Genomic DNA, 17,281 nt, shown 5'->3' with positions numbered 1-17,281 from the left:
TTCGTTTTTGGGTCGAAATGTCACAATAAATCCAAAAGATGCCGCTTTTTCTTGGAGGCAGCTAGCAAAGGAAGAATGTGGTACTACGTTACCCAAGAAAGGAACAAAACTGCACTAAAACACAACACAAACAAAACAAATTTTAATCAGTTGAACCAGAAGATAATCGATGAAAGACCAACAAAGGTTAAACGGTAACCATAAAAAACCACACACCTGGGATGCTCTGCCGCAAGAGAGAAAAAAGAGAGGAGGAAGACGATGATGTTATCAGAAACAATAATGCAATGCCGCAAGAGAGAAAAAGAAGAGGTGTCGCAACAGAGAAAAGAGAAGAGGAAAACGATATCAGAAATTGCAATGCCGCGAAGAGTCTGCGGTTTATTTAAAATTAAATGGGGCGTCGGTTGGTCTAGAAGCCGACGTCTATAGTCACCTAGACATCGATTATCTAACTAATTCGGCGTCCAGGATAGTATTTAATCTGTCTTTTTGAATCCCTAGTAGACGTCGGTTTAGAGGGGCGCCGACATCTAGGAAGCTGAACCGATTGACGTTTCATTTACTGTTAGGGTTGTTGATGACAGTTGTGAAGGGGCGCCGACGTCTATAATAATTTAGACATCGGTGCCCTTCCACCGGACGTCCGAATTTGGTGAACATAATTAATTATAGGCACATAAAAGTCTCTCCCATTAAACACTGATGTCTATATTGCAGAAATTTTTGTCTTCCCGCCTTCCGGACAGGCCATAGACGTCGTTTTTTGACTACATGACGTCTAAGCGCCTAGGAATCAAGTGAAGAGCATTAATTGCAGCCCCGTAGACGTCGGCCCCCCATTAAAACCGACGTCAATAGACTGTCTTCTCGCCTACCTCAGGCCATTAGACGTCAGTGTATGGCAGAGCAGACGTCTACAATCTCATGGACGTCGCCTTCCCTCGAAACCGACGTCTAAGTTACCAACTTATTTACGATAATGTCACCGTCTGCACATATATGTCAGGCTTCTCTCGAACCGACATCTTGTGGGTGATTTTAAACAGCGTTTTTCACTATTGGTGGTTTCAAAATTTGTATTTTTTTTATTAACTATTATCTTATATTTATGCATTTTAAAAATATAAGAAAACTAAAGGCAAATAAAAGGAGAAAAAAATATTCTTTCATACATTTATATTTATTTGATATTATTTTTTTATATTTTATTCTTTTCTTTTAAAAAATATAAAAATTTATACTTTTATAATCATTCTATCTTTGTCCTTTATGTTAAGTTAATGTATCTTTGTCCTTTATGTTAAGTTAATGTAAAAATGTGTCATGATAAAAAAAAAATCAACACCTGAAAGTGCTATAGTTAATATAGTAAAAAATATATTTTCACACGTAATCTTTTACATTCATTTGATACTATTTCTTCTTATTTTTTACTTCTTTTTTTTCAGTTTTTAAAGACCATTTTACCAATAAAGTATGTAAAATAAATTTCAATGTATGTGATATTACTCTTCCTCTAATGTAACAGAAAGAAAGAGATAAGATTAAATTTCAAATTGCAGTCGTTTTACTGTCTATAATGAGAATGGAGCAGAGATGAATTTAAGAAACATACAGGCTAATATAACGCATGAACAATAAAAAGAAAGAAGAAGAGGGTCTAATAAGTTTTAGCTGAGGACTTTTTTGCAGTAAAAATCTGGAAAATGCGAAGGCCCCTGCCAAATGCCTCGTTGAAGAGAATCCTAGTTTGCATGGGCTGAAACCCAGGCAACCATGAGAGCAGAGCCACAGGGACCATAACAATCATCCCAAATAATGTATCATATAAACGAGCCAAGGAAACAACAACATTCCAAACTATGGTGCGCTGCAAAAATCTTCTGAATACTTGAGCAATCAATATCATGCCCCACCCTGTGGGAATGAATGCCACCAAGCTAGTAAAAATGTCCATGAATTCGAATTTAGTGAATTTCGCCAATGCAAGTATCACAAGTATTCCAAGAATTATAACCAGGGACTGGACCAACCGAAAATACAGGTGCTCTTTTGCTTCATATTCATTCCGGGCAAAAGCTACCACCACATAAATCCCAAACACAAAAAATACATAAATCCAAGATAGAAAGTAAACACCAATACTGGTATTTCCAGCAGCTATGCCTAGCCGGTACACAATACCATATTGAAATATTAAGAACCGAAGGTCTAAAATTATCTCCAAAAGCTTTCCCCAAATTCCAGTTAGCTTTAGATGATCCTGTTCTTCGTACCACCACCTTTCCCAGCTTTGTTCAGCTTTAGCAAAGAAGCTTTGGCGTTGCCAAATCCAGTTCATAAACTCGTCAAAATCACGTACAGTTTTCAGCCAGTCAAAGCCAGAAGGATTGAACAGAAATGGTGTCATGATCCATGATGCAACTAAGAACCAACTAGAGAAGGTCATGGCTATGTAAACAAATGTGTCAGTTGCCACACTGCTGTGTGTTGCATAAACTATTAGTATTAGCCCCAGTTCAATTGCTTTCACAAAATGGCTGCGAGCATAGAGTCTATAGTTTTCGGCAAAGCTCTTGTGCTCTACAACAAAACCACGACCTGTGGCTCGGTATTTTGCCCCACCATGCAGGATGGTTCTTCCGAAGAAGTGGCTACGCGTGCCCATAGAGAACGTGTAGAAAACTGATGAAAGTTGGAGCTGCATGGTCAAGAAATCCCATACAGATTGAAGGAACCCTTGTTCGAGGGAATTCTCCACGATCATTGGAAGGGCAGTGAAAAGTCCAATTTGTACTATGAACTGTTGACTCAAAATTATACCAAGTGCTTTGTTATTGCTTTTTACCATAGCAGCTTCAATACCACTGAGAGCAAGCATTAGCCTGCCCCATAAAAATGCATATACTGTAAGAACTACCATCATTGTGTTGAAAAAGAACCCTACTGTAGTGTAGAAGAATGACAACATCCTAAAGAAATCTAGTTTATGACCCAACCTATATACATCTCTGCTTAGGACTTGTTCCCCATTTCCACTTGCAACCTTTGCTTCAAACATTGATACTTGGTTCAAACCAACATCCCTTCCCTTTCCTACCTGAATGTACTCATGATGTGTGACATTACCACCACGAAGTGTACAGTTAAAGCCTGCAAAAATGTCCTCGCTTATGTTGATCACTCTTGAGGCTTTGCTAATACCACCTCTAGTTATGAACCAAAATCTGTCAAACACATCAGGGTGGCCATAATGCATTCGAACTTTCAGAGGGTTTGCCAAAACCCTTTGTCCCAAGGTGACAAAACTCATTTCTTGAGCTGACATGAACCATGCAAGAGAGGAAACAGAAGCAGTAAAAATGTGTTCTCTCACTCCCAAGATAGTGGGTTTCCTCATACCATAGTAGTACCTGTATTCTTCCAAGAGATTTCGTATTTTAAGTGCCTCCTCGAAGTAGTTATCCTGGTTCATATCAATGGTCTGAACTGCATCCCCGCGAGTGAAGATTATGGCGTGATTTTGATTCTCTGGCTTTCCTTCTCCGAGTTTTATGGGACCTGGCAGCTTCACACGGTAAATTTCTACCTCCTTTTCCAATTGTCGGTCATACTTAGCAAGAACAGAATAATACTCCTTCTCGCCACTCTCAAAGGGAACCTCATCAACATAAGCAACTCGAAGAGCTTCGTTGTTTTTCATCAGATACAAAATTTCTTCTGCACGGGGGTCCTTTCTTTCCTTCTGAGCTCCATATATCTGGCAGGAAATCACATATGTGAATTTCATTGATGCAGTCCCATAGTCATGGCCTTTGAATAACAATCTTGCTGAACTGTTTTCTCTACTTAAACTCATAGGGGAAGTTGGTGACTTATTGGAGCTTGATCCACCTGAGTTGTCTTGATTCAGTGAAACAAGTTCACGTGTTCCTTCTTGAATCTCTACTTCAGATGCAGAATCCAGAAACGCCAAAAGCTTGAGGCCCTTATAGTAGTACATCATTCCTCTAACAGTCCTTGATAGTGTCTGGCCTCTATAGGATGCCCAAGACCTCAAATCTCCAAGTTTATCAGTCCATATATCACTTTCATTCTTCATCCCCTCCCTCCTCATCCTCTCCATAAAATTCTTCCACTCATCATCATATATAGTCTGCAAATAGTACAGGGTTGATATCCCATCTTCGTTCCCAACTCTTAGCTGTTCTTTACTGTAAACTACCTCTTCACTATAGTAAGGAGTTAGAACACTGAAAGCCATCATTTTCTCAACCCGGGGGGCATGGGGCATCTTCATAAAAAGCGAATTAGTGAAGAAAGTAATCCTTCGTCTTGCTTCAAGATTAACTGGAACGTTTTCCATTGAATCTCTAGATGTAAGAATAGTAAGCAAGCGTCGAATCTGTCTGTAGAAATTCTCATTGACAGTCTCCGGCAACTGAATGGCATTCTCGAAAATTAGAACTTTAGAAGAATCTGGATTTTGTGGAGCCAAACCGTCCTCCCTAAGTCGTTCAATATTCCTTCTCTCCTTGAAAAAATCTCTGACAGCAATCTCATAAAGGGCCTGAAGGGTCTTAACCATTTGGCTAGAATTTATTTGTTTCTTGTTCAATAACTCCAAAATTTTTATCAACTTAATATGGAGTTGGAGAAGTGCAGTGGTTTTGAAAACTTCAGTAAATTTCCCGATCTCGAGAGAGTGATCAATTTCTTGAAACATAACCGTCACAATAGAATGTTCTTCACTGTTAGGTTTGATAATCCGAAGAAGCAAGTGTTTGATGCAATCGTAGGTTTCAGTGACAGCACACCGTCTAAACTCATGCTTGCATATCTTACTCCAAAGCCTCTTATCAGGAACATCAACTAACTCTTTAGCCTGGCTGAGCGCCAGTAGTAACTCATTGCAAAGAAGAAAACATGGCCAACGAATAACCCTTACGTTCCAAGAGTTTTTTGGCAGCTCGAGAAGCTCAACCTCTCTGTCAGATATGATATCCTCCTCCCTAAAACACATAATTACCTCATTCCATAACAATGCAAACTTATTAGCCTCACTCTGGTTAGACTCAAGCTTCGTATAAGACTGACCAAACCCGTACCTTAGCTTCATCCTGTGAATCATATCCTTAACTTTGCTATTCAATGTTTTACTTCCATTCAACGACTGCTCCTCTGGCATTAGATTAAACAAAACTGCACTAGCGAAAAACTGAAACCTCAACTTCAGCTGTTGCATGCTTCGAATCTCACCCAAGTGTGCAAACAACCCCACACTCGCCCCAACCAAAGATGAATATATTGAATACCATATTTGAATATCCATCAGATAAATCAAAATAACCGGAAGCCACACTAACCCAAGAGCAAACCAAGTACCGTTTCGAAAAAGCTCATGCCACAGGTAATTGATATCCTTAAGGCCCAAAATCATCTTTGATGGACCAACCATTGGCCTAATCTGCAAAAAGTAGCTGAAACAAAACTTTGAGGCCAGAACCACAACCCAGAACAAGATGTACCTAATGTTGTCCGTAAGACCTTCACTCAATCCACGACCAACGAACGTCCTACTTTGAAACCACCACGACAACATGAAAAACACTCTCCAATTCTTCTTCTCAATAAAATTCCTGACCCAAGGAAGAATAAGAAGTACCAAAGCCAAAAGTTCCGGAACTATGAAAACAAAAACAACCTCTAGAAAATTCACCAGCCGCTTGTTCGCTTCAACAGACCAATTTCCATCACGGTTTCTCTGTTCCAATATTTTCTGATAAAACACGAGAAACACAATGAACCATGCTGCGGCAACCACGGCTTTTAGCACCATCTTCACTCCAAGTCCAATTGTCTCCACGGAAACCAACCTGCTATGACAACAGATACGTTATATTACAAGTGAGGTTCATGGGATAGATACATATGTGAATGCATGACATGAAACAAAAGAAAGTATCCATGTTCAAGAACCAACCTCCATTGCATCACTATATCAAGCCAAGACTGCAAAAACCTGAGTGCACTCCACGTGAAGAAGATGGTTAAAACCCGAACCTGCAAATCACGATCCTCCAATGCATGCCAAGGATAGGTTTTATCCTCCCATGCAACAATCAGAGCAGCCTGAAGGAACAAAAACAACATAACCCAAAGCCTATGAAAACTCCTAAACAAGTTCCAAAACGACCGTCGTTCCACAAACCCAATCTTCCTAACGCGCTTGTCGAAGAAACCACTACCAATATCAATAGGCCACTTGAGCTTCTCAAAGCAACGTTTGTCCCAGAAAAACTCGTTTATGTCGTCGTAGTTTCTCCACTTACAGTGAGGCACGGTTCCGTTACTACTACTCTGAACTTCGGAGAGTAGGATTCGGTAAATCGGTTGCACCACGCGATCCAGGAAGCTTTCCTGGTGAAATGAGGGTTGATGGAAGTTGTTATCGTCATCATGGTGTTCTAGTAATTTGTTGAGGTCCATGGCCATGTTGTGAAAGATGTAGGAGAGGCATTCGGGGAGGAAGCGGAGGTTGGCCGCCTCACCCCAGATGAGGAGGTAGAGGGAGACGTAAAGGAGTTCGCGGCGGTGGTTGGAGGAGGAGTTATTGGCGGGGTGGTAGGAGAAGTTGACGGCGGATTTTACAGCGAGGTAGGAGCACCAGGATGTGTAGTTGCGGAGGAGTTTGGAACGGAAGGAGCGGAGGAGGGCGGCGTCGAGGGTTTCTTGCGGAGGGGAGAGGCGCATCTGGGCATTGGCGAGGTGGAGGAGGAGGTTCTCGCGCTGGTTGCGGACGTTGTCGTTTTGGAAGCCAAAAAAGAGGCCAAGCCAGTCCAGGAGGTCCATATCAGGATGCCATTGCGGGGGGAGACGAAGGTCACCGACAGAGCGAAGGGCAACGATGGCGGCCCGGACCTCCGGGAAGCGGAGAGAAGGGTGGTCGATGGTAGGGGTGTGGAGGGGGATGATGTTGTATGGGTGGTCGACATGGTGGTGGTGGTGATGAGGAGTGTTAGACATGTGATGGTGAAGAAGGAGCTGGTTAGGCTAGTGTCACGGTTAGCGCCAAAACGACAAAAGACGGGTTAGTTTCTTACAAGCTCTCAAATTATTACTTTTACGCTATAATTAACATATATTAGTACACTTAATATATTTACAATCTTATTTTTTTTTAGTTTTCTTTATTTTGAATTTAACATTAATATTTAAACTTTTTTTCTATTTCATTTTTCTCTCTTTTCCGGTTCCTTCCTATAAGCAACCGCCTCAATTTTAGGTTTACATGCGTTTTTTTTTTTCTTTCTACAGTTTGTTTTACACAAAGATAAAAGAACAAGAATGTGATGTAGAGATAAAGAGAAAATGTTATTAAGAAAAGGTAAAGAATGAGATGTAAATATTATATCTATTATAAATTTGTAGTGGATGCTACAAAAGCAGAGATGGAAAAAAGAGAATAAATGTGCATGGTTGGTCCAAAATTCATACCTCAAACATACATACACACCATGCATGGTAATTAAATTCTAATAATTTTTAATATAAACAATTTTGATTAATAGTCGCTGTAGACAATTTCGAACAAATGGATTCGTATAATTCCATTAACGGAATGAACATTAAATCTTGTATAATAATCCTGATTTCTAAAACACGTTATATATACCGTGCACATTACATCAAAGTTTAGTATTACATGCATAATAAAACACGCAATGTCTTGAGAGTTTGAACAGAGCATCCCGGTCCTTGACCAAATTTGGTGCACACCATTGTTCAAACGGTATATGCAGTAGAGGTACTTCACCCTAACCATCCCCTCTGGATCGTGCTTATCACGTGATCGTTGTTGGGATTGATTCGAGGAAATTGTGACTGGCTAGAGCTCTGAACCATAAAATTCTGTGGTCCACCTTGAGCAGTATGAGAAGGTTGTGACGGATAATGTGATCTTGCATTCTCACTATCATACACCGTGAAGGAACTAGCAGGAGGAAAAGAGCCCTTCATGTGCTGGAGCATAGGTTGTTGGGGATCTGTTCCACCAGCTCCACTGTATCCATGTGGTTGAACATCACCGTTGCTGGGTACTTGAATTGGAATCCCTGAATAAGAGAGTTGCGTCGGCATGCTGTTCCGTGGCGGAAGATGATTTGTAGCTTGGCTGGTAGAATAACAAGTATAAACATTGGTTACAGGGGGTCTTACTTGAGACTGGATTGAGGGTGGATGTGGAGTTAGCCCATCCACCTGCTGTGGTAACTGTTGAGGCCATTGAAATTCTTGGTGCTGGAGCTGCTGATACTGAGATAATTGTTGCCTGGGTGGGGATTGGGTTACCAGAGACGATGATGTTGATGGTGGAATTCGATAGTGTGGATCAGACGGCAAATATTGATTCCAAGGATGTGGATTGGAAGGGGTAGGCGGCATCAGGTAATGATGAGGTTGTTGAGTGGCTTGGCTCACATTTGGGGCTGGCACTTGATGGGAAGATGACCCAGGGTGTTGCCGGAGGGCAAGTTGATGAGGTAAGACAAGAGCTAGATCTAGGTTCTGTGTGTCAGATGCATTATCAATTCTTCTTGGATCAATGGAAGAAGGTGAAGATCTCTCCTCATTAGACTGTGTATGACTTGAGGAAGATGATTCTTTACGAATAAGCTGAAGCTTGGCTAATTCTTTCTGAGTCTCAGCCAGCTCTTGCTTGTCTCTCAAAATTTGCACAGACCTGTGTACCTACATCAGCAATACAAGAAAATAAATACATGGCAGAATTAGGTCTACTCTAAAAATATCTGCAGCCAGACAATAAGTGAACAGCTCCATGCAAGAAATTAGTGATTTAATAAAGGACTATTACGTTTATAACTTGGTATACTTCCACCTACCTGTGAACAGCATAAATTTTATGATGGTAGGGGGAAAAATGTTATTCTAGTAGCAAGTGTTTTTTTTTTTTTCTTGTCGCAATAAATGGTTCTTAGTTTAGCAACAACAACATTAGTTTTGTAATTAACAACCTTGAGGAACAAAGTATATTAATAATTTAGTGTTGGAAAGATTTACAAAAACAAGCAAGTTGAACACTTAGGTGTAAAAATACAGAGAAGATGTTTTCCAACTGAGCCAAAAAGAGCTTCTACTACTGAATACAAAATTATCCCCGGCAGGCTAGGACTTCATTTTTAAAGTTTACCATACAGGATGAGAACAAATGTTCCAGCTACTCATCCACCAGAGAGATATTTTCTCACTCTAAGACAAAACTATGAATCAAGCAGTTAAAAAAAAGGAGAAATCATAGCTAACTTAAAGGACATTGCAGATTCTATCAATTAAAAATATAACTTACTTCCTGAAGGTGTTTATCAAGAGATTTGAGTTTTGAATCTGCCTCTTCATGATCACTATTTAAATCAGATCGCATTGCTCCAATTGATTTGTCAAGATTGTAACAATATAATTCCAAGTTCGACAGCCTTGAACTGATTCCCTCAAGAAACCGCAGAAGGTTATCGGTACATGTTCTCATAGTCTTCTCAACGGTGGCAATCACATCCTGGCTCAAAGAATCTTCAGACGAACTATAGGCTGTAGCAGGAACTATGGATGTTTTTGCCATCCTCGATGCATGGAAATCCTACAAAAAAGGTTGAATTTTCAGATTTGAGATCCAGAACCACTCGCCAGGAATAAAAAAAGTATACGTGGTCCATTATGATTGCAAGCACAAAAACCCGTCCAGCAAATGTTCAGCTTGATAATGGTCAAAACTATTTACAATTAAGCAAACAGAACAACTCTAAACTGATAGAAATTCAAACTACCCACAATAACAACTTAAACGCAATGAGCGTATGAAGACACTTTGTTATTCTCAAGGGAATAAAGTAATGCTTGTCAATCCTCGCTGAAGAAGTTCATCTGCCATAATCACGCTAAAATAAGCATGTTCACGTAAGTCTCCCTCCTAAACTTACTATCTCTTTCTTTTTAACCAGATCAATAATGAGTTAAAATAAAAACATGAAAAAAAAAAAAAAAACAGTCCAATGGGTACATTGACCATACAGCCAATCATTTTTCATCAGTTAGTGTGCAAAGCTACCCTAGATAGGATCTTCATATTACTATTTGCACAAAGCTACTACCCTTTCTTCACTTGATCATAAACTCCTCTATCATTATTCTCACTGCCAAACAATTATCCTCGTCATTCTCCCATCGATGCCTAAATCTTAGAACACTTTAACAACTCAAACCACATTAGAAACGCATTCTTAATTTTATTCTCGATGAACCAGTCGGTATATATTGATTTTCATCATGCAACTATTCAACAAAAATAAGTCTTTAATTTCATTGCATTAACATACTAAAATAAAAACAACCAAATTTCCGATGCAGCAGTCAGTGAAGGAAGCTTCTAAAAACCTAAAAGAAAAATAGATATAGCAACGAAAACAAATCCCCCACCCGTGATCACAACATAGTGCCAAAAATGAAAACTTTCCCAAAACCTTAGCCATTTGTGCATACCCATATTAGGAATTTTCCTTTAAAGGGAGAAAAACGCAAAGTCAACAAGGAAAACCGTCATGGGTATCTTTGTGTTACCTTGGCGGGATCGATGTAAATGCCGTTAGAAGAGCAGTCGTTGGTATTGTTGTCCTCGTAGGAACAAAGGATGTCACCAGAAGTAAAATGAAAACCGTTGGAAGCACCGTTGGCGAGACCCGACGGTAAAGACGCCATGAACGGAGGTGAAGGCGGCGGGTGAGTTAGAGAGAGAGAGAGAGAAAGAAAGAAGCTTTGTGTGAAAGATATAGAAATCTGTGGAGCTGAGATGGAGAGAGTGTGTAACGTTACATGTCTGCTAAAAAAGGAAATTTCGTTTGTATTTGAAAGATTAGGTGAGATGAGAATTAAAAAAACGTGGTACATTACTATTAAATAATACACTAATGGAATTAATTATTGATAGTTTAAGAAATGTCGAGTACCATCTTTTTGACTGCCTGCTATCCCCAGTTTACGCATATTATTAATAATGAAAATATTATTTCAGAGATGCCATTAATATCTCACGCTCGATATGTATATATATCCGCGTGAGGAAAGTGTGTTGAAAATTTCACATCGACTAGAAATAAATTTAATTTATAATATATATAAGTGGGGTACAGATCTCACCTTATAAGCCGGTTTTGTGAAGTTGAGTTAGGCCTAAAACCCACTTTTAACATGGTATCAGAGCTATGGTTTGAGTCTATCCTAACGATATTTGTTGGGCATATTGTTCCACCCGCTATTGAACTTGTATATACCTCGACGGTTTTGTAGGGTTGAGTTAGGTCTAGAATCCACTTCTAACATATATTTCAGTTTAAAATATATTTCTTATAATAATTTAATAGTATTTTGAAAAAAAATATGAATTACCAACTTTGAATCATAAGGGTGTCTCTGAGAGAGAATTAAGTAAGTTATTAATAAATTGTCCTGAAAACAATGATTATTGCCACATGTTATGTTTCCAATCCAAGTTAATCAATAAATATTTATTGGTGATAGAAAATATATGACTTCATTCACAGTTTCTTTATTATTAAGTGGTACTTCAATCAATTTTTATTCAACTTCCTGACATCAATCTCTAAACTATTTATTGATTAAAACATTATTTACTTATGTCATTTTTCTAAAATAATAGTTTTTCCAAACATTGTTATAAACATTCATCTTTCATCTGTTTATTATCATTAATTATTTAACCAAATATGTTAACAGGGCATTGATACACATCAATGGATTCATTATTAGTTTATGTCACATGAAATGTAAAATACCTATAAAAATATACATAAATACATATATGCTCTTATATCATGATTGGTTTATAATGTATGATTAAGTAAACCCTAACAAAACCCAAGTGCGTAAGAAAAAAAAGAATAATAGAGATTACAAGTCAAATTTGATGTTTAATGTGAGAGGAAAAATTCTAAATGTTGCAATTAAGCGGTCTGATAGATAGACTTTAAAACTCTATGTCAAAAATCTTTATTTTATCGGTTAATTTTTTTTATGAAATTTGAAGAGTACTAAAATAATTGTGTTGAAAATATAAGATCAGAATTAGAAAGTATAATGTCATGTGTAAATTAGAATATGTACATCCAAAATCACATGTGAGATAAAAATAAAACTTTCATTTTGTCAAAGGTTATTTAAATTTTTCTTCTTTCAGTTAAATTTTGAATATTTTAGGTCTTTTTTCTTTTTTTTTTATGGTTAAATTTTTGGGTTTTGTGGCGGTTTTAATTCCACAATTCATAGTTTCTTAAATAAAAAAAGTAAAACAGTGTTGTATACGTGTTGCATGTGCCTTGGTTGTGGCTTGGGTCAAAGTATCGTGAAAAGAATTGATTAAGCATGCCACGTGGTGCCGTCTTCACACGCCACCTATCTTCTACTCTAAACGCAAAAATAATAATATTTTAATTATAATTATATAATTTTTTAATTTAAAATCATAATTATTTTATTATATTATTAAACATCGTATCAAATGAAGCGTCAAACAAACTTTTTCCGAGATTTTTTTATCAAAAATATGTTTCAGAGAAATATTTGTAAAGACTATACAAAAACTAGTTTTTCTTGACGCAGATGAAAACAGAACCTTCTGGAAGACGGCAGAGCGTTATAATCTCGTCTTGAATCTTGACCATGTCCACACACAAAAATGTCAACATATGTGAGGATATTATACGTGTTAAAATTTTAATTATAGTACAACAATTCTAATTTTGTTTAAATTATGTTAATGATTAATATATAAGCACATGTTAAAATTATTAAAGACTAAATATATACTCAATGATTAACAAAATTCCAACGAAGTTAACATGCTTAAAGTTGTTGTAATTTTTTTTTATTATATCAAAAATACGATATGGTAATATTTGTTGTATTAAATGTAACATCCCAATAAATATAGCTTGAAAACTATCATTTATTTTAAGAGTATACATGAACAATAATAAGGAACAGTAGGAGATCAGTACATTGAAGTAAAAAGAATATGAGATTTCACATAGGATTTAAAGCTAAACACAACATAGAAGTCTGATAGCATTTACAATTTAAGGTCGAACAGTCATATGACAAGTTCCAGACCGAATGATACATTAAAGGGATATCTAGGCCGAACGGTTCTTACAAAACCTGAATCGTACGGTTACATACTCTAAGCAAAAGTAAAGTTTAATCTAAGGACCGCGTACAATTTTTCGGCATCACATCCAAGGGTTGTTTTGTCTGCAGGGCATCTTCCAAAGTATCTTCAAGAGCACCCTCTGCTCACACCCAAATGGATGATCATTGCAGTGAAGAGAACAAACCGGACGGTCAAATACCGAACGACAACATAGACAAGACAAAATAGATAAGGGTAAGCTTATGTAAATTTAATTAATCATTTCCAATATATTTTCAAAACATACACATAAATCACATACATCAATATCCCAATCATAAATCATAAGTTAAGTATTTTCATTTAAGAATTGAACGGGAATCATCATCATAACCAATTCCTCTAGACACTGTCCGGACGGTATGACCATGTATGCTCGCCGCTCTCTGCACCCGGATGGACCTGGCTGGGATACACTCAACAGACCGCCACCCGAGGTTAGTCTAGTGGAATCACCTCAGTATAGAAATACTAGGCTAAAGGACCTCTTGTCATTCCCACGCATGAGTTACCCTTCTCTACTTGAGAAGACATAATCACGGAATATAAGGATAGAGTCAGAACCTGAGCCTTTGGCCATGGTCATACTTTACCAATCCAATTCCAATCATGAGATATTCCTCCCTAGAATACTCTTAAATCATAATAAACTCATTCATCATTTACTTCTTTTTCTTATAAATAGTACGGATACAAACTGACCCAACTGTGATAAGGAAACAGAGTATCAAAGGGATTCAATAAGTGACCGAACGGTCAAAGAACAAGAGACTGAATAAAACAAGGAATTTTAATAGTTGACCAGACGGTCTAGCATAGAATAAAACTGAACCCTTTTGAAAACAATACAGGTAGACTTATTCATGAAGAAGAATGAACGCTAAACAACATAAGTCATTCTTGGAAGGAAACGAATACCAAGTTTATGACTTTAGCCAAATGCCTTTACGACTAGCAGAAGTTCTCTTCAATAAAACGGGTGTTAGTGCAAAACCGAACACTCTGAGAGGAATCAAGTGTCAGTGTAAGACCGAACACTTTTCAAATAAGTAATATTATAAACCGGACGTTTTTTCTAAGAAGGATAATTAATATCAAACCGAGTACTTAGTCTATGACCAAATGCTCAAACATAATATCATATTTGTAAAACTGAACGCTTGGTTTATGACCGAACGTTCTTAAATAATGAATAGCAATAATATGAAGCCAAATGCTTCAGAAATAAAGTGTCAGTCTAATACTAAACACTTGTATGACCGAACGTATAGTTTATGACCGTGCGTTCTTAGAATTCAAGTACTGGTATAAATAAGACCTAGCACTTTTAAATAAACAACCTCAATATAGACCGAACGCTCAGTGTATGACTGAACATTCTAAATGGTTAATATGAAACCAAATACTCAGTTGATGACCAAGTACTTCGAGACCGGACGTTCAGTATAAGACCGGACGTCCTTTAATGGTTAATTCCGAACAGATAACCAAACAAGATATTTAAGTTTCAACACAAAGATACCATATCAATTGTTTTAAGAGGAAACCGAACGGTCCTAATGACCCTTCGATTACAGATTCATATTTTCACTAAGTTTTATAACTCTATGACATATTTCATACCAAAAATCAAACATGCATTTTTCAACAACAAGATCATACATTCAGCAAGCATAACTCACAAAATCATGCATACAAAATAATCATAATTAAATTTATAAGCTTCCCTTACCTCTATTTCCAGCTAGGCCTCTAAGGTTCCTTTGGTAGTGACTATCTCTTCTAATGTTCCCAAGGTCTGGAGTCAAATTACAAGACAACAGGTTTTAGAGAAATGGTTTAACAATCACCTGCAAGCTTAAAGGGTACTTGCATGCAAGAATACCAAGAAGCTTCAACGGCCAGAAACACTTACCGGTTCAGAATGGAAATTAGACCGGTGCAAAGTGAAGGTCTTGACACCAGGAGTATTTATTTTAAAAGAAAGTTGATGATCGGAGGAAAGGAAATGGTCGGAATCTTAGAGAAAAGGTGGAGGTTTTAGAGAGAAGGAGGAGAAAATGGAGTTCTGAAGTTTTGGAGAAGAAGATCGCAGGCAGGGAAAATGATGCCAGATTTAAAACTTCAGCTTTTATACCACCTCCAAAAACCGAACGGTCGAGTCCCATGCTGCCACATGTTTTCCACTTTCTGAATTTTTGCACTCCATGAGCTGCCACTTGGATTCCACTTCCTGCACATCTCACCTCCTTCTGCTGCCGCACGGTTTCCAATGGTTGGAAAATTAAATGCACGTATAGATTTTGTCTTTCACTGCCATGGGAAGCTTGGAAGGGTGTGACATGTGTTTCCCACTAAGTGGGGAATTTATGGGATGTGACATTAAATGAAATATTTATCTTAAAACAATTAGTATTGTGATTAATAACTAAGAATGAACATACGATGTTACTATATAAGAAGGAAAATGTTTGTTTGACACTCTCTATTGACACAATTTTGACACACATCCACGTGTCAAAATTCTATTGCATGCCATCAGATTTTGAATAAAAGGGTTTTAAAGATGTGCAGAAGGGTATTTTTTGAAGAATAGTTTTATGAAATTTGAGATTGGCGGTTTAATTTTTCATCCTCTTCACTTTTCGAAACCAAAGTTGCGTCTCTCCCATTCTCTCTCCCATTCAGTTCCTCTCTTCATTCCTCACGCACCCATTCGGTTCCTCTCTTCCATTGGTCTCTCGTCTCTCCATTTGTATTCATCCAAACTTTGTTGGTAAGCATTATTTCGCGTTTTGCGTTTTGCGTTTTGGGTATTGTTTGGTTTTTGCGTTTCACCCATTAGAGTTTTCACTATATATCGCATTGTTTGGGTTGGGGAGGGTTTTTGTGTTTTGGGTTTGTGCGTGTCGTTTTATGACTTTTTGTGTTTGTATGAACCCTAATCCACCATTCATATGTTTGTCTGAAATTTGGGCAGTTGCAATGGCGTCTGGGAACCCAACGGTAAGTTTAAGTTATGGTATTATATATACTTGTTATTTTTTTTTTGGTAAGTAATAAATTTTTTCTTGATAATGTTGTGTAGTGGCGTGTTCGAGTCTCTGTTGATTCATCAGTAATTGTTCTTATGAATGGGTTACTCAGAGAAGTGCATGTAGAACGAATTTCGATGACACCATTTCGTTGGTGTTTGCAGCTTCGTAAGGCTGTGGAGATTAACTGTGAATTATTGAAGGTTATGGTATGTCGGTGGGCTGTGCATGATGTTAGCTTTAGGGTAAGTCATCAATTGGTTCCATTTATTGTTTTGGATGTTTTCATGACGACTGGTTTAGACATAGGTGTTATAAGCCTTCACTTTAAAAATATGTTATTGTAAGTAATGTAGTTTTTCATAAGTGGTTATTGTTAATTTTTTTTTTTCATGTTTCAGACATGACTGTGGAGTTATAATGTTACAAACAATGCAAATTTGGGATGGACAGGATAAATTCAATGGGAAAAGCATGCCAACATACTCTAATGTAAGGAGTAGATAACATTTTCATTACTTTTTGATGATTTGGTTGAATTAACTAGTTCGATACTTTCCTTTCAGGAGGAATTGCTTGCAATTAGAAAACAATATGTACGTGAATAGATCTTGGACAACGAGAACATAAGAATACTAGATGCGCTAGATGTGTACGGATTGTTGTAGGACATTTCTTCTTTTGTAAAAATGTAGGACAATTTGTTTTCATGGTAATATGGTTGGTGTAATTGGTTTTGGTATAGTTTGTAAGATACAAAAATGTATATGAGTACATTGTACAAATGATTATTGTAATAATATTATTGATTTAAAGGTTGTTATTTTACAATGTATACATAATTGTTCATTCATGATTGATGTCCAGCTTTATTAATGTGCAAAGTATAAAACTTGTTTTTTAGCAATATAGGCGAAGTAGTGGAATGTGTGCATCAAAATACAATGAAAACATCAGGTTATTTTCAATT

General features: G+C 37.4%; 2 protein-coding genes across 2 annotated transcripts; both read right to left on the bottom strand.

Annotated features, from left to right (window-relative positions):
• Window positions 1-1,573: 1,573 nt before the first annotated feature.
• LOC106754198 (callose synthase 12-like) lies at window positions 1,574-7,320 on the bottom strand. Its single transcript, XM_014636198.2, has 2 exons — window positions 5,987-7,320; window positions 1,574-5,879 (listed from the first exon to the last, which is right to left on the bottom strand). Exons 1-2 carry the CDS (start codon window positions 7,027-7,029, stop codon window positions 1,664-1,666), a joined length of 5,259 nt encoding a protein of 1,752 aa, XP_014491684.1. The 5' UTR covers window positions 7,030-7,320; the 3' UTR covers window positions 1,574-1,663.
• A 225-nt stretch (window positions 7,321-7,545) lies between these two features.
• On the bottom strand, window positions 7,546-10,920 carry LOC106754185 (integrator complex subunit 3 homolog). The gene is made up of 3 exons (XM_014636186.2): window positions 10,633-10,920; window positions 9,368-9,655; window positions 7,546-8,751 (listed from the first exon to the last, which is right to left on the bottom strand). The coding sequence occupies exons 1-3, from the start codon at window positions 10,768-10,770 to the stop codon at window positions 7,816-7,818; spliced, it is 1,362 nt and encodes a 453-aa protein (XP_014491672.1). The 5' UTR covers window positions 10,771-10,920; the 3' UTR covers window positions 7,546-7,815.
• Between the last annotated feature and the right edge of the window lie 6,361 nt (window positions 10,921-17,281).

The sequence above is a fragment of the Vigna radiata genome, unplaced genomic scaffold, assembly GCF_000741045.1.
Source record: "Vigna radiata var. radiata cultivar VC1973A unplaced genomic scaffold, Vradiata_ver6 scaffold_86, whole genome shotgun sequence".
Lineage (NCBI taxonomy): Eukaryota > Viridiplantae > Streptophyta > Magnoliopsida > Fabales > Fabaceae > Vigna > Vigna radiata.
The sequence above is the reverse complement of the archived record's forward strand: the minus strand, read 5'-3'. Positions and strand labels throughout refer to the sequence as shown.